At 37.8% G+C, this 21,968-nt stretch overlaps 2 protein-coding genes across 8 annotated transcripts in view; both read right to left on the bottom strand.

Moving 5' to 3' along the window:
* Positions 1-1,056, bottom strand: part of PHF20 (PHD finger protein 20) — a 43,174-nt gene extending 42,118 nt beyond the window's left edge. For all 5 annotated transcript variants that reach the window (XM_087720283.1, XM_014053405.2, XM_087720284.1 and 2 more), the window contains exon 1: positions 912-1,056. The gene's annotated coding sequence lies outside the window, so the exon portion shown is untranslated. The remainder of the gene's footprint in view (positions 1-911) is intronic.
* Positions 1,057-11,162: 10,106 nt separating this feature from the next.
* LOC106549071 (rho GTPase-activating protein 39) overlaps positions 11,163-21,968 on the bottom strand; it is an 80,647-nt gene continuing 69,841 nt past the window's right edge. For all 3 annotated transcript variants that reach the window (XM_087720281.1, XM_087720280.1, XM_087720282.1), the window contains 6 exons: positions 21,174-21,263; positions 17,342-17,415; positions 13,540-13,739; positions 12,572-12,663; positions 11,857-12,026; positions 11,163-11,553 (listed from right to left, as the gene is read on the bottom strand). In XM_087720281.1, coding sequence (XP_087576407.1) covers positions 11,359-11,553; positions 11,857-12,026; positions 12,572-12,663; positions 13,540-13,739; positions 17,342-17,415; positions 21,174-21,263 — 821 coding nt within the window. In that variant the 3' untranslated portion in view covers positions 11,163-11,358. The remainder of the gene's footprint in view (positions 11,554-11,856; positions 12,027-12,571; positions 12,664-13,539; positions 13,740-17,341; positions 17,416-21,173; positions 21,264-21,968) is intronic.

The raw sequence follows: 21,968 nt of genomic DNA, 5'->3' as shown, positions 1-21,968 counted from the left end.
TAGCAGAAAGTAAATGTTATATAACTGCAACACCCATCACGTCTGTCAAGTTAATATAATACGCGCTCCCAAGTCCCAGCGATTCGTCAGCACTTATTCATTACCCCTAACAGTTGATTTCGGGAACGCAATTTTTGAAAGGTATCACAGCACAGCGATGTCAATTACTGCGACCACGAACTTTAAAAAAAAGGCTATTTTTGAAAAACGTTATCCGGAGGCGTTCCCTGAAATCAGGAGACGGAATGAAAAAGCAACCACGCGCGCCAAGGCTTGTCAGACACAAAAGTACAACTTTTTCGTGCCGTTTTAAAGACATCGACGCGGCTTTCCGGCCCAATTGAAGCCAGGCGTTCCGATTTAAAAGGCGAATGCAGCACCTCCCGGCGATCAAGGTCACAAGTGGAGGCATCCCAGGGTGGAAAAAAACCCCAGGACTTCTTTAGGCAGGAAGAAAGCGCGCTTAATTAAGCCTTGGCATTTTGCCTCGGACAGGGGGCCGAGCATCATCACCACCGGACTCGGGAGAGGCAAAGCGGAAAGCATGGTGCGGCCGGCAACACCTCCCGCCTCCCAGCAAGAACTCGCGAGGCCTCCGCTTGCCAAGCCCACGCGGGCGCTATGAGCCGGAGGGGCCGGTATGCCAGGCCCCAGGGCCAGCCTCCTTAGAAAAAAAAGGCTTCGGAGAACCCGGCAGCTGAGGAGCCATTCGCCCACAAAGCGCGTCGCTGGGCTCCGCACTGAGCGAAAATCCGGCACCCAAACCCCGGGAGTCTCCCACAGACTCCCGGCCGGTCCCCGCCCCTCTCCGCCTTTGTGAGGCCGTGGTGGGAGCCCTTGGTGTTCCCCTGCCGGGTTTCCTCCGGCTGCTTTCCGCCGGAGAATTCCCTAGGAAGCGTCGTGTATCTTACCGGATTCTTCGCACGGGGAAAAAAAAAGGCGTGAGCGTGGAAGCGGATTCTTCCCTGTTACCGACACCAAACAGCCGCCGACGACGACGACGCAGCAGTGCCACAAAATGGCCGCCACGGCTGCAGTGCCGCTAGTCCGATCGCGGGGAGGGGGGAGAAGAGGGAGGGTCTTTGGTGGGAGGAGCGGGAGGGGGCGTGGCTTTTGCTGTCGGGCGGGAGCCCGGAGAGGCGCAGCTTGCGGGGCGTCTTTCCTCACAATCTCTTCCCCCATTCGGAACCTTTGAGGTGGACGAATGAGATCGCCGATCTGGCGCGGTCGCTGGCGCTGGATCTCGAGTGTGTTGCAGATAGTCAGAAACTGAAACGCTCGGCTGTCTAGCGGTCTTTATCCACGAGCATCCACAATGGCATCGCGCTGCTGCTAAGTCTAGACTCTAGCATACACAAGTACTACGTTATCGGACGGAGCGGAGACCGTTTCCTTCCATAAAATTACACGCTATTTAAGCCTGCGAAGAAAAAGACCGGAAAAAAATGGGTATCGCGGTGTGATGTGAAATCACGTATTCGGAGTGCAGATTTAGTTCTTGGTATCTTTTAGCTGCTTAAAAGAATCTTCGATAATCAGGTTCGGCATGACTTAGCCCTCAGACGTTATAGTCCACCACGGGGGGAAATCTTGGGCTGCAAATTAACCCACTCATGACAGCTTCATAAGATCACCTTTACCCTCATAGTAAGGATCGTCAGGTAAAAATGCACGTAAAAGGATCAGCACTTAAAAATGCAAGTAGAAAAATAGGAACCACCTTTGGTGGGAAGGTAACAGCGTTCCGTGCGTTTAGTCAAGCCGGCCACATGACCACGGAGACAGTGCTGGCTCCTCGGCTTTGAAACGGAGATGAGCACCCTAGAGTCGGGAACGACTAGCACATAGGTGCCGGGGAACCTTTACCTTTAAGGATAGTCAAGAGATGAGTGGGTGGATTAAGCTTGACGTATACTCCCATATATTTCATCAAAATCGAAAGCCCACAAACTAGAAGAAATCCGAAATACTGGCAAATTCTTTCGATCCTCTTGATTATGCTCGATATAACAGTAAATCATGAATGAATCAACATGCTTATGCTGATACTGCTATTTTGTGTGAAGCTCGGCGCAGCTGCCCCACCCACTATAATTATTAGTTAATGACACCTGTCAAAGCTGCGTGTACATGTTGATACTATTTTCATTAGGTCATCCACATAATGCCAGAAGCGTTATTTCTTGCTTAGAAATCTGCAGGAATTTAAAACAGTATTAAATAAGAATTTTGAGAGAAGTGTTTCTTTGAAATTTGCTTTACAAATATTTTTTAAAGAATACAATTTTTTATACTGTGGGAAGTTATCATCCAGCCCTCTCCCAGAAAAATGAAATATCCTAGAAAATATTGAAAAGGCAGAATATTTCTCTGGATGTGAAAAGAAACATGTTTTAAAAGACAGAATAGTTGCCTGTAGCTTCCTGCCCATGCCCAGTTAATGGGCCATTGATAAGGCCTGACTAGTCCCTTTTACATAATAAAGACTTCTCCACTGCAGCTGCAAGGGGAAGGGATATTGGAACTTTACTCAACTGACCACATGGCATCTGAGAACTCATCCATACCTGGATTCAAAACACAGCCTAGAGAGTAGCCCCTGCATGGCCCCATGGGAGTCTGACAACCAATCAGAATACATTTCTTACACAGGAACAGGAAACAGAGAGGTGGGATTAAACAGGGTATAAAAAGCCTAGCAAGCCCCTCCTTCAGCCCTTCTCTTCTTCTCCACCAACATTGAAGTATGTGATCACCTTTTCTGTTCAGGGCTCAAGCCATGTGGCCCTGTCCAACAATAAACCATCTTTCCAAGCAGCCTCCATGTCTCCAGTGTCTTTTCCCCACTTGGAGCTGAATCCAGAAGGAGATTTCTTTCAACAATACCCTAGCCCATCAACAAGAAAAATCCCAACACATGCGCTAATCAAAGCTGATATCAAAATCTGAAGCCCAAGATCCTGTCTTTTAAGTCCTGAATCAGTTCCTGAAGGCTCTAAGGATCCTGATGGGGCAAAAGCAGATTAAACCATTCCAAACTGGAGCTGCTTGTCAGTAAACATCTGAGAAATTCTGTACTCTATTTACTAGTCTTGCACTTACTTTTGATGGGCCATACACCCCTGAAAAAGTTAGTTTGTGACTTGGGGTCTCCTGGCTTGTCAGTTTCTATTAAAACAGAAGGAAGCTGTAGCCAGGGGACTGTCCAACTTCAACTAATTACCCCCATTACCTTGATCAGGATGTATTGGCAAGTTAATCATCACTTCATTAGATGGTTATGTGGGGGTTGCCTTTGGAGATGACCTGGAAAATTGGTATAGCAAGCAGTGTCATAACTGCTGATAGAGTTAACCCCTATCCATTTTGGAATTGCTGAATTGATTCCAGCAGGCTTCCAGGACCAAAACAAAGTTGTAGTCATTACCTTTAAAGCCTTTCAGGGTGAAGGACTGAGCTAGATCAGCCAATGCTTTTCCAAAAGAACATCTGTTCAATTTATACAGGGACTGTTGAAGGTCTGACTCATCAGAATCTTTGTGAGGCATAGATCAAGCAACAGATCTTCTCAGGAATGATTTCCATTAGGAAATATGTACTACCCCAGTATGGGTGGCCCAATAGTCTTTGCCTTAAGGAAGCAATTTACAGTAAAGTACTACTGTTCCTGTTAGCTATTGGCCCGTTATTCTGTTTGAGTGACCATCAGTGAGTTATTATAATTTTAATTGTATTTTATTCCAAGCTGTTGTACCCTACTCAGAGTCTGTAGAGATTAGGGTATCTTATAAATATTGTATGAAATGATATGATGCTGATCTGTACCTTTTAGAATTATCTCCCTTCTATAAATGCATGGACACATTTAAATCTTTCTGGGACCCCATATGGCCTTGGGACCTCAAGTTGTGTTTCTCTTGAGTTAATTTGATGTGCTTAACACAATAAGTATCTGTGGTACATTATGTGGTTGAGGTTAGATACACCATTATAACTCTTTCCACCCACACCTACAAGCACATGATCTTGTCAATTAAATTTGCAGTCTTACTAGTTGCTATATCATGCAAATCTGTAACACTATTTTTTTGGCAGAAAATGGAATTTGAAGTGATAACTAAGAGATAGCATTAAATACTTTACTTTATTGTCATTGTACATATATGGACAGTTTACACATACAACGAAATTAACATAACACCTAGAGACCAGGCCCAACACACATATCAATCCCCAAACACACCCCTCCCACCAAAAAATTTCCCCACCCCTAAACCACCCATGCATCCACACAACAGACCAAGTAGTGCTGTCCAATAGCTCACTGATGGTGGCCCTTTAGTTCATTGTTGAGTGCAATTATAGCTCTGGGATAAAAGCTATTCAGAAGAATAGCAGTTCTAGTTTTAATTTTACTGTATCTTCTGCCAGAAGGCAACAGTCTAAAAAGAATAGCTAATTTATACTATAATTACATGGCTTCTATTATATTACCTAATAATGGAAGCAGACTCCTTGGCAGGGCTTTTGGGAAGTGGCTTTCCATTGCCTCCTTCCTAGGGCTGAGAGTGGCCCCAAGCCACCCAACTGGATTTGTGCCTAAGACAGGATTAGAACTCAAGAGTCACAATTTCTATTCTGACATTTTAACCACTACCAAACTGGCTTTCCTATACACTTGTGATATATACATGATAATTATATTTTCTAAAAAGCCATATTAAGCAAAGCTATGGCCTACTGTGCTGTGTGAATACTGCCATCGATTTATTTAATATCCATTATTTCATGGCATATTAGAAAATAATTAGCAAATTTTAAAGGGAAATGGAGAAAAATCCTTTGTTACGCTTAATTCTCGATTTACAACCACAACTGGGACCAGAAAATTTATTAAGCAATGCAATTGCTATCATGAAACCATCCACCCTGATTTTAGATTTTTGCTTATTAAACAAGTCACCACAGTCATTAAGACAGAACACAACTATGACTTGAGACTTTTCCTGCTGGCTTCCCAATTGACTTTGCTTGCTTAAAGGCAGCTGGGTAGGTTGTAAACAGTAATCATGTGCCTCAGAATGCTGCAACTATCATAAATGCAAACTGGTTACCAACCACCTGGATTATAATCATGTGACCATAGGGACATCTTGACTATTGTAAGTGCAAGGACCTGTTGCAAGATATTTTTTCAGCACCATTTAACTTCAAACAGTGAGTAAATGAATGGTCATAAGTTGAATACTACCCATATTAAAGGATGTCATATTTATAACAGGATGTCAAAAGTGCCAAATATACATACAAATTAGGGCTATTGAATTTTTTTTTAAATGATGTCACTATTTCGTAGTTATTTCAATCTGTCTCAAACATATTTGTCCTCTGGGTGGCATAGAACAAAAATTGCAGTATGAGAATATATAATTAATGCTTCAATTCAATAATTGGGTATGCTATGTAATAATATTAGCGATACTATATAAAATGTAATAAAAACCATACTAAGTGAAATCCTTTGTTAAAGAATCTATCTAGGTAATGCAAATGTAGAATGTAAATAATTTTGCGCTATAGGTTTAATTGTATAATGACAAGTGTATAATAGAACTTTTTATCAAAATTATAATAGACTTCTGAAATTTCTTCCTTAATGGAATTTCTAGTTTGCAGGAAACTGGTTTTTCCCATATAATTTTAGCAATTAAGACGGAAAAAAGTTTATCAAACAACACATTAATCTATTTATACTTGTAACAAAGTGGTTCTGTGGATAGGATTGCGATTAGTAACAAAATGAGTACGCCAAAATGGAGAACTGTGAATTATGGGGATATCGGCAAAATGTGAAATATTATACAATCTATAATTTTTGGCTATTAAAATTTTCTTCACCTCAGATATACACATTCTTTCAAATAAATGTTTGTGGTGTGCTCTTTTTTTATAGCAATTATATCGAAACATGAAATCATGATATTATCTGTAAGCCAAATAGAGATAGAGAGGGACCATTATCTATGAATGATAGCCTGTTTTCTTCCTTTCACATTCTCACACCTGCCTTAATGATTTCCAGGATAGACTATTACAAGGTCATTTGTACGGATCTGCCTCTAGAAAACAAGAATCCCAATGCAAAGCTTATGAGGATGATGAACCAGATGAGCAAACAGGATCCCCTATCTGACTGTATACACTGAAATACTTCTGGACAGAAATCCCCAGCACTTAGCTACAAACTTTATCAGCAATTGTAAATAGCAACAAAGTTGTGTCTATAGTGGCAAGATTTTATTTTATTACCGCCTTGTCTTTTACTTCCACTAGGGATGAAATTGACTTGTACTGGTATCCTAGACTTACAACCACAACATTTGATGTCAACAAATGTTGGGCCCAACTTTTTCTGTTGCTAAGAGAGACAGTTAAGTGAGTTTTGCCCCATTTTATGTCCTTTCTTTCCACAACTGTTAAGTGAATAACTGCACTTGTTAAGCTAGTAACAGAGTTGTTAAATGAATTTGGCTTCCCCATTGAGTTTGCTTGTCAGAAAGTGGCAAAAGGTGATCACATACCCCAGGACACTGAAACCATCACAAAGATGAGTCAGTTGACAAGTGTCTGAATTTTGATCATGTGACCATAGGGATGCTGCAATGGTTGTCAGTGTGAAAAAAGAGTTACTGGATCAGCTTCACTTATATATTCATATATTTAAGTAAAAACTTAAATATATAAATATATAAAAACATGAAGCTGAAAGCAAAAAAACCATTTCTATATATTTATATAGCAAAAGGGTTACTTTGCATATGGCAGCAAATGAGCTCGTTATGAGTAGAAACAAACAAATACAAATACAGCACTAAAAAGAACCTGGAAGTATTCTTAATATTCATGGTGAAATTTCAGGTGACTGATCCAATATACTTGGATCCAACCTTGCAGGTAGTGAACTTAAAACAACTTTATATGTTTCTTGCCCTTCAGAAGTGTAGGATGATAATGGTACAGATTTCCAAGCTATTATGGCCAAGGCAGATTGGGAATACTAGGAGTTATAGTTCAACATATCTAAAGGGTTCCAATTTGGGGATAATGGATCTAAATCTACAAATAAATGAACCTGTTTTCAAAGTACCAGGTGTATTGACCAAAATGTTTATTATTTAACAACAGACAGTATATTTTGCAGATTCACATTTACAAGTATATTAGGAAAAATCCAGTGTAATTTTTTAACCTAGTTTGCTGCCAGAAAGGGTAGGGCAAAACATTATTATAGAACAGTCAGTTTATGATTAGATTATAGTGACATGCTGGGGGGATATAATTGTAACAATTACCCATCATATTTTAGTTGTCAACAGTGTTTAAACCTGGAAACGTGTGCATCAGAGAACATTTTAAAACAAATTAATAAATACAAAATTTAAAAAAGTGGGGTAGGTATATGACACCTTGCATATTGGTTAATATTCTCCATTGAACAAAGATGCAGAATAGAAAACTTACAGCACAAACAAAACCAGTCTAAGGAAATCCAGAATCTCCTACATAGTCATAGAAATAGGCTCAAGAAATTCTCATTTTGGCAAGTCTGAGAAATATCAAAAGCATAATGGACTACATCTGTTAAGTGTGAATGTATTTCTCTTCAAACAGCAATTCCTTCTATTCATGTCCTACAGAACAGATCTAGAGGACACCTAGAAGCTGCAAAAGTAATTCTGAATTTGATCTGTCAGTAGTGTACAGTGGTGAAAGGATTATGTTAGATATAACCCAATATTTTAACAATCACATGCATGTTTACTCAGAAGTCAATCCCACAGAGTTTAATGGGGCTTTCTCCAAGTACAAATTAATAGGATTCTAATCCTTATTACTTAGAATTAAGATGCAATTTCTGATTTTATCAAGAGAAGTGGGCAAATTCTGGTAAAGAAGCCTATTTGAATAGCACTTAACTCCTCAGAAATCTCAGGCTAATCAACTACATCAAATGAAACTTTCAGAAAGACAAGAAAATGTATCATAATTGATGCCTGGATTTTGGGTTTAGTTAGGTTTAAAGTATCATTTACATACAGATCCATGGGCATCACTTGTATCTGCCTAATAACATAATTGAAAAAGGTATGTGATATATTGCCTTAGTCCAGTCTCTCCCTGCCCCCCACCCCAAAATGAAATGTGACAGTCCATCTCCCAGAATATAGCCTTTACCCCAGGATAATTCATATGCTGCTGCATAGATGTATATAACTCATAACAGACTCTCAGAAGATGGCCTTATTTGGAACCTAGAAATTAATATTTCCAGATTTGTTACCTTAAAAGCAGCTAAATCTCAAAAAATACTATAAGGTAAAGAGTCAACAAAAACTTTGGCATTACAACATAGATCATCTTAAAGGATTTAATTTTACAGCAGAATTGACTGAAAAAGGAAACAATAAATGTTAATTCCATTAATAACATCTGAGAACCTTCTAACAAGTATCGTAATTTCTGGCAATAGAAGGAAAATATATATTTCTTTACCCAGTTAGATCATTCTCCCTCACCACCGTCCAGACCTTCCGCACAGCCCTTAAGACCTGGCTATCCCGTCAGGCCTGGGGATAAGATTTTAATCCGCCCCGCCCGAATGTTGAATGAATGTTGTGTTTTACTGTTTTGTTTTATTTTATTCACATTTATGTTTTCTCTTGCACTCCCTCCTACGAGTTGTAAGCCGCCCTGAGTCCCCTCAGGGAAAAGGGCGGCCTATAAATGCCAAATAAACTTAAAAAAAAACTCAAAAAATTCTAACCAGTGACCTGGAAATACTAATACGTCTAGTATAAATCACATTCTTACTGGAAAAGGAAGAGCTCTTAGCACCAACTTATAAGAATTAACAAAGTTAATTTTTGTTTTTCCATAAGATTATTTCCTTAACCATTCACACTTTCTTTCCAAGAAACTCAAGCCTGTTATTCAGTCTAGAAGTTTGATGAAAAAATTACACTCACTTCCAAAATGGAACACTGAAGGCTTTAGATTCAGGGATGTGCTTGCAGTATAAGCACAAAAGAAAGAAGCAGAACTGAAGCACTAGTCCTCCTAATCAGTGTGTGTTCTGGGGACTAAAAGAACAAAGAGAGCAGCAATCTTTCTGAAGAAGGCAGAGACGTTTAGGCAAGAATAGAATGAAATCCAAAGTAAGACAGCATTATACCATTTAATAGTTACAATGCATGATGTGTGAAATTTGTATTTGGAGCTCTCAATATTTTTTTATTTAATATGCAGTTGTGGGAGGTAGTATGGATTTGATTTTAACTGGAGAACTGGGAAACATATATTTTCCTCTATGTACTATAGTCACAACTCAAATTATATTTCTGAAATTGCTACTGGTCAGGGAGAAAACAAGACAGATATAATTTGGCCTTCTCTATTTCATTCTGCATTTAACAGCACACTGAAAATATTTAGAAAGTGATAAAGAGAAGTACAGTCACTTTTCTCCAATTCTGCATCTTCTATTTGCTTAAATCTCTCCATCTTGCAGCTTCTTTAACCCAATATTTAAAAAGATATTTTTATCTGCTTAGAATAAGCTGAATGGGAAATAGAACACAAAATCTTGATATTGGCAGGAGCCTTAAAGTAGTTATTCATGTTTGCTCTAAAAGGTTTTATAGCACCTTAGTACCTCATTTTAGTTTATGCTGAAATAAGGAGGAAGAGGCCATAATATTGCAATTTGTCCTACTGGATAAATCCAGTAGGTTGAAGTCCCAACCATAAGTTACTTAGCTTGCAGTGATTTTGAATTAAAGAAATTCAAGGATTTCTTGAGTCTGAATCATCTAATCCAAACAATATAGGAGCAAGCCTAAGCTAAAAGTGGCTTAAGACTTAAATAGTCTCATCCCAAATCACTGTAGGCAAAATAAGGGAAATATACAGTTTCACTTTTTTGCTGTTTTGCCCTGTAACAAAATTCAATTCAAGAGTTTTATTTTTGGACAATATTGATGCTTGGAACTTTAATCCTAAGGTACCCTCAGGCATAACAAGTCATCCTTTCTCATAAACTACAGTTCATCTACTGCTTCAAAACCTCTTTTTGGTAAGAGAATTGTCCTCGAAAGGCAGAAAACAAACCAGAGAAACTGTTGAGAAGAAAGCAGTCAGCAATCTGAATGGCAGAACCAGGCAGAATATGTACTTTAGCAGCCTGAAGTAACAATGTTACTGAAGTGAGGCATGTGTAGTGAAGTATTGAATTGCCAGATGACAAATCCCAGTATCTCCAAACAATTTTTTTCCAATAGACAATTCCACTTTGAATTCCCCTAAGATTTCTCAGTGAAGTGCAAAGCAATAAAACATTTGGGCTTTGAATACACAGAACTGCTGGAAACAACTATTGCAGGCCCAGAACATGATGTAACATTTTGCTCTCGGGTGCCTCAAAACTCTTTCTACTATGTCTATGGAGATTCTCAGTCATCCAGGTCATGGTTGTCCCATGTTTTTTTCATTGAAGATGTTTCGTTTCTCACCCAAGAAGTTTCTTGTTCTTCAATTCTGAAACTTCTTCAACTCTGAAGCTGAGAAACGAAACATCTTCAAAGGAAAAAAAAACAAAGTCCAGTTGCAGCTTGAAAAAGCACCTTTGGGTCTTTCTAGTGGTTCCACCACAAAAGCGCGTAGGACAAAATCGCGCTCGACAAAAGCGCGCTGTGACGTCATCACAGCGCGACGAAAAAGATCGAAAAAATGTAAAAATAAAGCTAAAACCTTCCCCTAACCCCCCCAAACCTAACCCTAAACCTAACCCTAACCCTAACTCTTAACCTAACCCTAAACCTAACCCTAAACCTAACCGTTAAAGTAACGAAAAACGTAACGCTAACCCTTATCCTAACCCTAACGCTAACGCTAACGCTCTAAAGCTAACCCTAACCCTTACCCTTACCCTAACCCTAACCCTAACCCTAACCCTTACCTTTATGTGAATCGGCTTGCTTTAATTTAATTTTTATTAATTTTTATTTGAATTTTTCGATCTTTTTCGTCGCGCTGTGATGACGTCAAAGGCGCGATTTTGTCGATCGCGCTTTTGTCGTCCGCGCTTTTGACGGGTCACGCTTTCTAGTATGGTCACTGACTTGAATCATATGGGGGTTATTGAAGATTCATCAACCTTACTATCAGCATTAAGTAAATGAAAGCATCACAAAGAACTGTGGGACCTTGGAAACTCTAGAGGAAACAATGTGAGGCTCCAAAAAGGAAATGCTGAAGCCAACTAATTGCTCTTTTTGCACTATCTTGCCAGAAAACAATCCTTCACATAATTCCTTTGATAAAACTGGTGTCCAAATGCACAATCAGCATGCGCAAGAAAGACATCTCTTTGCGAGTATTTTCAAAGATGATTCTGGGGTCATCAGACTGGCATCGCAGGCAGTTTGGAGCCATCACCATAGCCAAGTTGTTTACATCCATCTTGGTTTTGCCTACATTGATTGGCTGGGCAAAAATCTGTAAAACAAATAAAACACAACTCAAATAAAGAGGGAAAAATAAAAGGTTTGGTCAGAGGCGAGGTAATTTAGCTTCTCTAGCCACTCAAAGGAAAATGTTCAGAGAGACAGTGGAATCACTTTAGACAGACTTGCACTGAAGGCTGCCTCTGTGTATGATGATATAAGAAATTTAAATTGGTGTTTCATAATATCTGCAAATACAGTGTGAAATGACACCTCCCACAACAAGAACAACCACAGAGATTCTTTATGCATTTTTTTAGAATGATTCCTGCTCAGGCATTCTCTATCTATGTACCTGTAAAAAGTGGATGAGGTAACACAAGACCATTTTATTGAGCTCTGGCAGAAGTTCAACTACAGCCACTGCAGCATCAGGATTCTCATAGTTGCTGACACATTCCTTATAGAATTGTTGTGGGATGACAGGCTCTTCCAACTCCCGGTACCACAGCTTTAGCAAAGAAGCTTTAAGGACAAGAAGAAACTCAGAGACATTTACAACAATTATAGCATGCTGCCTGTTTTATCAACTTTACCTATCTGTTTTGTCTACTATGCTTATACTATCTTGGAATTGCTAATGTGCTTATTATATCTTTGTGATTTAATATAAACTGCTTTGATGTGCTAATACTAAATTAAGTACATAGAATGTATAAATAATATGTGGTGCTTACTGTTCCAAAGTGGATCTGAGTAATCACAATACACTTTCCTCCTCTTCCTAGATAAATAAAGTAACTAATTCTATCCTTTTTAAAATGAAAAACAACACCATATATTGAGTTCCACTGATTCAGGCTTTTGACAATCACAGGACACAAATCATGAACAGAAAGGGTTAGGGCAGGAACTGTTCTCTTCAGAACCAATTACTAAAAGTTTTGTAGAAACTGAAAGACTGGAGATATATAAGAGAGATGTATTTACAACTCAAAACTACGAACAAGTTGAGGTGTACATTTTCAATACATTTTCAATAGTTTTGCTGCTCTCTTATTTCTCCATACCTGGTATATTGGGATCACTAAGGTTGGTAGGAATCTTCCACTGGTCCACCTGTAGTTTTAAAGCATTGACTTCATCAATATCGCCAGGAATTCTGAAAGCATACACAGACAACAATAAAGCTGAATTTCAGAGACAGAAAATCATAACACACTCAGAAGAAAGTGCAATTAGTATCACAAATAATAAAAATTATCTGGAGCATTTCTAAGAGATAGATACATATTTAATAGAAAGTAGACAACCAATGACCTGTTGTGTCATTGTTTCAGAGATATTTCCTTACCTAAACAGAGAAACAGAATGAGTAAGAGCAGCCTAAAATACATCATGAGTGATTTCCAACGTCCTGCCAGCTTCCCCATTGATTTCCTTGCACAAAACTGACAGCATTGGAAATCTTATACAATACAATAGCAGAGTTGGAAGGGACCTTGGAGGTCTTCTAGCCCAACCCCCTGCCTAGACAAGAAACCCTATACCGTTTCAGACAAATGGCTATCCAACATCTTCTTAAAGACTCCCAGTGTTGGGGCATTCTCAACTTCTGGAGGCAAGCTGTTCCACTGATTAATTGTTCTAACTGTCAGGAAATTTCTCCTCAGTTCTAAGTTGCTTCTATCCTTGATTAGTTTCCACCCATTGCTTCTTGTTCTACCCTCAGGTGCCTTGGAGAATAGTTTGACTCTCTCTTCTTTGTGGCAACCCCTGAGATATTGGATATCTTTCTTCGATCCTTCTTTTCTTCTTCCGTCCCTCCCAAACACTAGCATACAGGCACTTGTTCGGAAGAAGAAGGTTGTATAAGATGCTTGCATTTCCTATAACCATATTTTGTTCTAAAACTATATATGAAATCTTAATGCTCTGAAGAAGAAGAAATATGATATATGATCAAATATATATGAATGATCTAGTGTTGATGCCTATCACTACTGCATCATTTAAACAGTTGTAGTTAGATATTCACCTGAATATTCCCTCAGTCTGTTCTCCCCCGAGTCGCAGTACTTGCTGAGACAACTGTGTTTGTACCCAAGGCAGCTTGTTATCTGGATACATGCCCTGCTGCCGTGACATGATTTCTTCCAGTGAACTGCCAAACAATGAAGGTGTCACAATAGCATTCTTTGCATGTATTATCTCCTCAACTGTAGGCTTCCGAAGACCCTGTAAGAACAAGAAAATTTTAAAAAGAAACAAACCCCCCTAAATAAACTTGCAATGGTTTGGAAGAATATTGTACTTCACCTTCCATTTAGGTGGAAGGCTCACAGAGAAAAGTATTTTCCTAACCTTTGAAATATACTATCAGAAGAAGAAAGATGGGGATTTCAAAAGGAAGGGTATTTACCGTAGTTTTCGGAGTATAAGATGCACTTCCCCTTGCTAAAAGAGGGTGGAAATGTTAGTGTGTCTTATACAGTGAATACAGCCATTTTTGGCCTCCAGAAACCCCGCCCTTTTCGCCAAAAACAGGCTTGTTTTTTGCAGAAAGAGGGTGCACAGACCGTTTGGGAGGCCTGCAGAGTGCTCCTAAGGGCTGGGGAGGGCAAAAAGACGATGCACAGGGGGTTTGGGAGGCAGAAAATGAGTCCTTTTTTTTCACAAAAATGGCATTTTTGCCCTCCCCAGCCGCCAGGAGCACTCTGCAGGCTCTCAAAACCTCTGCACGCCCCATGTTTGTGTAAAACGGGCCCATTTTTGGCTTCCCAAACCCCCCAGAAGTGCCATTTTTTCCTCTCCCTAGCCCCTAGAACTACTCTGCAGGCCTTCCAAATTCTCTGTGTTCCCAGTTTTTGCGAAAAACGAGCAAAAAACAGCCATTTTTGGCCTTCCAAACCCTCCATGTGTCGCAGTTTTGCCTTCCCCAGCCCTCAGGAGCACTCTGCAGGCCTCCCAAACACTTTTTGTTTGTTTGCCTCTTTTGAAATCTTGGTGCATCTTATTGTCTGAAAAATATGGTATATTAAAAAAAAACAGATACAAAATTGGTTACTGGATATACCCATGATTTTTCTTTTTAGGAATATACCAATTGACAGGATACTTTTGAAGGAGTATACTTATTAACTGATCACTTTTATATCCATCACAGCATTTCTCTTTGGAATATGCTATGTTATGAAGAATAAAAAGAAAAAAGCTTAAGTTAAAGAATTAAAGGAGTGAAATAATAATAATATAGTTAAAAAGAAATTTATGTTAAAAAAAATCACCACACTTTTTCTGTATCTTTTGATCCTTGTAAAGGCTTCCACTAAAGCCTTTAGTGGGGGTGGGTTCCTGTACCAGTTGGTACTAGTTTGCTTCACTTGCGCACGCTGCACATTGCTCATACATGTGCAGTTGACTGTAAATTGTTTTGTGCATGCGCAGAAACATGCCAGCAATGGCAGAAGAGACCGGGGAACCGGTCCAGGGGTGTGGCCAGCCTGGGTCACTGCCGGTTCTGCGGCCCAGGCCAAATCAGTACTACTGGTTCGCCTGAACCAAACCGGGAACAACCCACCTCTGCACCGCACCCATACACTTCATACATAGCATTTTGTCTTTAAAGTTTTGTTTACAAAATACCTTATTAACTTTACCCATTCACAAATGTCTTGGCCTTCCCCTTCTTGACCCATTCACTTCTGCTTCATGCAAATCTTTAATCTGAATCCATTTTCCTTAAATGAGCAAATGGACTCACTGTATTTTTGCATACCACTATTCTGGAAGTTGTACTAACTTCTAGTGCAATTCAAGGTGCTGATTGTTACTTTTAAATTTCTATGTGGCTCAGGGGCTAATTATTGAGTTGGGTCTGCTTGTCTAGTAATATCTAGAGAGAGGGTTTGCTCAGGTCTTATTATCAAAGGAATACCATATCTTTGGATATTCCAGGCTTAGTTCTTTTAGTTATGCACCTCTCAGCAACAGAACAGCTTAACCCTGGATAGTTCAATCATTTGCATTTTATTGCCTTTTTGGACAATGTAGAGACAAATGCTACCCACAAATTGTAGGGAATTGGACTGATTGGGTATTACTGTACTGATTCTTTTTTGGGGGGTGGGTAGAGGTTAATTTTATTCTATATATATTGTAAACTGGTCAGTCTCTGGAAATAAAGTGACAAATAAGTTGTCATAACAAATAAGATCGGTACATTTTCAAAGACATCTTCTATTTCCCTTAGTTTCATACATATACATTGGTCTTTTTTGTTATCATTAATTCTTACTCTTTATTATCTATTATTCCTATATTCCAAGTCAGTCTTTCACTCACCATAATCATCATCAGATGGGACCATAGAAACTGATCTTTACTGTCTAACAGTAGCTAATGTTTTAGAATTTTGTGATGGTTATATGTATGTATGTATGTATGTATGTATGTGTGTGTGTGTGTGTGTATTTATGTATGTATGTATGTATGTGTGTGTGTATATATATATATATATATATATATATATATATATATATATATATATATATACACACACACACACACACACACACACACACACACACACACACACATATACATATATGTTCTGCCCCCCCCTTGATGGCTCGTTAACAAACGCAGGCAGACAGACTTAAAAGGACTTTCCTTTATTAGTTTTCAGTTCAAACTCGCTTCGAGCCCAGAAAATAACATAAACATAAATCTCTGATAATTATTCAAAACAAAAGCTCTTACAAACGCTGCAGTTCTTCCACCGTCTCCACAGATCAGTTTTACATGAAACACCAAAGCACTTGTCCAAGTGTAACAGGCATAAATCATGATTAGTAATCAAACAATGTTTTACCAAACACGGAACACACGAAGGAACGTTGACTCCAGCGACTGGGGCATGGCAGCATCCCTCCTTTTATCTTCCAACTTGCTTCTAACCACTCCCAGCTGCCTAATGAATCTTGATCCCGAAAAGACTCTCAGCAGAACTGCTGAGTCACAACACACACACACACACACACACACACACACACACACACACACACACGTATATGTATAAAAGTGATCAAAGTTCATGTGTTATATCAAGACTGAGAATGTACATTCCTTTTCTCCTCTCAAAAGCTGAAAGGTGATTAGATGTTTTGTTAATTCTGTTTTGTTCAACTAGTGCTTTTTTGCTCTTTTGAACTTGACAAATGAACTTTAATTCAAAGAGCTCTTTTCCGATATATATTGTTTACTGTATTTCCAAACATACAATATCATGTTGAGTTCTATTACTCTATCATAACACTGATACATTCTGAAAATAAGAGTTATCATAGATTTTGTCAGTGGCAATTTGCATGTATTTATGCAAACTCTCAGCATGATGGCAGCGTCTACAGAATTAGCTGCAACATACTGATTTTGATTCAAAACACTGCTCTCCCTGGCTCATTACTTTCAATGCTAATTGCTAGTAGTTATAGGGGAATACAAAATCTTATATAAAGTTAATTCTGACTGCTAAAATATCTTAGCATGATTATACAACATACTTCCCCCCCAAAAAAAACCAAACACCAAAGCTCATTTTATTTAATAGTCCTTCTCAGTCTTACTTTTCTTTCATTCTATATTTCTCTTCCATAAAGAAGACCCAGCAAATGTTTCAGATTTTGTTTTCAGTTCCTTAATAGTACAATAAGAATGCACATCTGCACTTTTTGTGTCTATTTATTCTCATTGCTGATGAAAGCAATCCCAATAGTTGTAGTGATAAAAAAGTAAAAAGTATTAATTTAAATTAAATTATGATATTTTTAATTACTCACTTTTTTGCCTCCAGTGATTGCTACTTTCTGCAGCTTTCGGTAACAATACCTGGCATAAGTGCTGATTGGTAGACCTAGCAGATAAAAATGAACAAATTAGAATGGTCCTGGAAAACTCCTTTAAAAAGAAAATAATCCCAGAGCATGAATATCTGTACATCTTCTCTAATCCTAAACCTATCCCTATCTTTAAATATTAAGAATTCTACATACATTCATAGAAACATTGTTGTTGAAATTAATCTGGACAGCTTTCTCCAAGACAGAAGTTGTACGGTTGTTGTTTTTTCTTCAATTATTTTCCCCCTGTACTCAATTCATTTATGGTAGTTAGGGCTAGGAGAAAATCTTACATTCTTTAATGAAGAGTGCTATAAAAATACCATATACTTGCAGTGGTAATAATTGGACCATTTACTCTCCCAATTCTAAACTATTTCCAAAGTTTGTTTTATCCACACATCTGTATTATTAACTCATTCGAAAATCATAACATAGAAAGACAATTTTTTCCCCATTGTTTATTCAAATTCTATAGCTTTTCTAAAAAACTGACTATATCTTCCTGGGTTTTGCAGTAGAAAACTTTACCCATTAAAACAAAACAAAACAAAACCTATCTTTTCACTATGTTTTTGGGAGATAGTTCCAATTATTAGCACTACTCTCAGGTTAGTTTCTTGAAATTATTACGTAAAGTTATCTAAGGAAATGTTGATGATTCTAGCATGTTCCCAAAGTGCCATTTATGTATGTATATATTTATTTAAAAGGCTTCTCTCCACCTTATGTACCATAACTGGGCAGCCCACAATAAATAAACAATAAATCCACCATCAAAAAATCCCAGTACCCAACAAACACTACTCCTTACATCAACATTTAGATTTGAACTCCAGCCTCATCCTAAAACAATGCTTGGATTGTTTCATAAGGTGCTATAGCAGTGATGGGTTCCGGATCCCGTTGTAACTGGTACAGTGCAACAGGCTGGGCGTCCACCACATGCATGTGCACAGCACATGCGCAGCATGCACATGTGTACTTACTGCCCGCGATGCTCCAGCTGCTCGGCGGAGCATCACGCAGGCGCCGTACGCTCCATGCATGTAAGCCCTGATCAGCTCAAATACAGGTAAAGAGGGCAAAGAAGAATGCTATCTGATGCTCCCAGCAGGCACCGTCGTATCCCACCACTATGCTATAGCTATAAATGATGATCTGTTACACACCTTTGCACTGTTAGTTTCAGCTGGAACAGATATAATGTGTCTGCCGTTGCCTGAAATATTGGATAAGGGCCCTCTAATGCTGTAAGCTTGTATTGTTAAATTAAAGCTATTGCCTGAGTCCCACGGCTCAAGCTTACTTCTTGGATAAAATTAACACAGAGCAATTAATGAAGGGGAAAAATGCTATTTTTGCATTGCTGATAGTTTATTTTATTTAAAGCATTTATATGGTTACCCAGTTCAAACAATATTACTCTGGATAACATATAATTTGACCAATGAACAACAACAACAACAACCCCAAAATAAAATAAAAAGTACCAACTTAAATCAAATATTTTTAAAAAAATCTGATGATGTGGAATTGAAATTTATTGCACTCTTCCAGACAGAAGTGCTGATCATCCTAACCACTAAGTCGCAGGGAAAGGATAGAAACCTTTACTGCCTTTCTAAAGACTTGCAGTTGATTTCAGCAATACTGAGTGACATGGACCTTGGGAATAGTGTTGAGGTAACAGGAAAAAAATCTGAAACGGGTAGAAAGTTCTTGTAAAAGAATCATTTAAAAATAAGAAAAAAACAATAACACAAAAGACATAAAACAAAGGAAAATAAATAAGAATCAACTGAGAAACATTTGGTAAGGAATTAAGGGGATCTGACTTGGCAATAATTGAATGGAAAATAGATCTGGAAATGGTAGCAAAATGAAAGCATGCCTTTAGCATTCAAGTGTAGTGAAAAACAAAATATCTCTAGATGCAACTGTGCTATTGCATTTAAATGTTTAGGTACCTCTGGTCAAATAAATGTTTCAGTGAACCTCTAAATAGTCTCCATTATTTCAATGAATCTCTAACTAGAACATATGTATTTAATCATGCAGAAAAAAGTCATATTAATTTAGGGGTTCCTGAAAACATACAATTTGAGCAGAACTGTCTATGTTTTTGCATACAATTGCACAAATATATAGAAAATTACACTCGAAATGCTGCATGCATTTTTGTTTGCTGCATCTAATAAAGGATATCACATTCTGGAAACACTAGTGTAGATTTGGACAAATTTACATAGGCCTAAAACATTTAAGGAATTTTAGTTTTAAAACTAAACATCATATATAATATAGGGAAAAATGAGAAATCCAAGGATTAGCCAACAAATCTCAATAATCTAATGAACCTGATAGATTGAACACTCAGGAGAAACTAAATAAAGCATTTATAATAAGGCAAATGAGAAATTTCATAAATTAACTAGCATAAAATTTGGAGAGGATTACTAATATAAAAGAATTCAAAAAGGGATTAAACTGATTTATGAAGATTAAAAACTCTTAGCTATAACAGCTGTATGCTATCTCCAACATCAGAGACCTCCTGCCTCAAAAAAATTGCTGTTGTTTGATATCATATTGGGGGATTCCCATAATTATGTATCTATTATTTAACGTGAGGAATATGGCCGTAGAAAGGCCTTTAATCTTACATAATATAAAGTTATGCCAATATTGAGCAGGTCAGAAGGAGAACTGAAAAAATATAGAACCCTCACAGCCTGGACATAAAACTATTTCTACTTCTTTCCTTAGTTCACTATAGGACATTGCATGTCAAAACAAATGGACAAAGGGACAGTTTCTTCCCTTGAGCCATCTGAACATCTAATTCTCACAATACTGACTAATATTACATTTGATGCAAGACAATACATTAAAATAATCAGAAACTATTCAAAGACTAAAGCATACCAACAGATAGAGCAGTCTTAAGATCAGGTGAAACACTTTTTAAAATAAGAATGAAAATTATCTAGTTAGAATATAGGTCTGTGGGGCAGGGGGAATTGGAGAGAGATTGTCAATGGAAAAATATATTTTTAGGCAAGGCTGTGACAAGAGCAGAAACTGGCACTGATGATGTTACCTAGTTAGGGTAATGAAGTGTGTGCAAGAAAACAAGCAAGCTCAGAGAGCATCAAGGACTCCTCATTTCAACCCTAAACTACAAATATTCTCCTTTACTGATAGCAGAAGCTGCCTGCATTTAATTATTAGGTTTTTTAAAAGTAGGCACCAGCTATCAGACTGAACTGAAGTTCCAAACTACAAAGAAATGAAAAAAGACCATCTGCACAGAAGGGAAGTATGACTAAATTAGCATTTTTGCTGGACTGTTTTGAGGCTTGGAGCCAATGATTATAACTGATCCCATCTGGATGGAAACTGCTTTATGAAAGTAAGGTTGCAACCTAATCTGTGTTTATTTGGCTACAAGTTCTGTTGAAACAAATGAGACTGTAGATTGAAGCAGTATTTATGTATAGTTAATCTTAGAGTTGGCAGATGAAATGTTAATACACTAGACTATTATATATAATATTCTACAGAATGAATAAAATAAATAAATTCTATAGATTTTACTAGTAGTTAGTTCATTTTGCATTTGTTACTATTTCCATATTGCTGATTCCTGCGTATGCTCCAGACTGAATTTACCTATAGTAAAGTACAAACAACCGCAATAACGGGTGCCAAATATCTGCGATACCTAAACAAAGATATGTGATGATTTTTGTTTTCTTATATGTTTTACCTTCATCCTCTGTGCTTTGTTTTCTCTTTTTCCTGGATTTTGAGTTCTTTTTGTTTTTCAGATCCAGAAGTTCCTTAATGCGTTGGGTAACTGAAAATACAAATTAGTTTTAATTGAGTGATGGCAAGATAGTCAAATATTCACTGTCCTCTTCCATCTGCACAAGTTTGACTTCATTGAGCAAATCCAAAGTGCATCTCCCTGTGAAATATATTTGCCCATGTGTATCTGTTTATTTCTTTACACTTATCACAATCAATAACATGAGTCTAAGGCCCAAACCATCATGTCTCACAAATTATTTGAACAATGTATACAATCTAAACGAGGCCTTGGAATTTAAAATATTCTTTCTCAATTTATTATTTTGACTAAGAATATCTAAAATGTTTGTTTTCCCAAACTTTTCAAACCAGTGTGAACTGTGCTCTATCTGGGCTTTATTAGAATAATGGGATATAAAAGTGACTCTTAACTAATTATTTGCTTTCAGTAAACCTCAGAATACCAAAGAATAAAAAAAAACGTCCTTGTATAAACATCCAGTTTTTTCAGTATTTAGCCTAAAATGTAAAAAAAAAACTTTAAAAGGCATAGCAATTAATTATATATGTCTAGATAGGAAAACAATTTTGTCTGAGCACAAAAGCTAAACAAGATTAGGCCTCTTTAGGTCTTGGGTGAGAGATTATCAAGCAATTCCAGGGCTTTAGACTAGATTATGCAGTTGAAAAATTTCCTGAAAGAAGGCAAGGGCAATTAACTTCCATACCGTTATCACTCCTGTAGTCATTA

Source organism: Thamnophis sirtalis, unplaced genomic scaffold (assembly GCF_051295495.1).
Source record: "Thamnophis sirtalis isolate CommonGarterSnake01/CBP01778 unplaced genomic scaffold, rThaSir2_p1.2 scaffold_7, whole genome shotgun sequence".
In the NCBI taxonomy this organism is placed as follows: Eukaryota; Metazoa; Chordata; class Lepidosauria; order Squamata; family Natricidae; genus Thamnophis; species Thamnophis sirtalis.
This window is presented reverse-complemented; position numbering and strand designations above follow the sequence as displayed.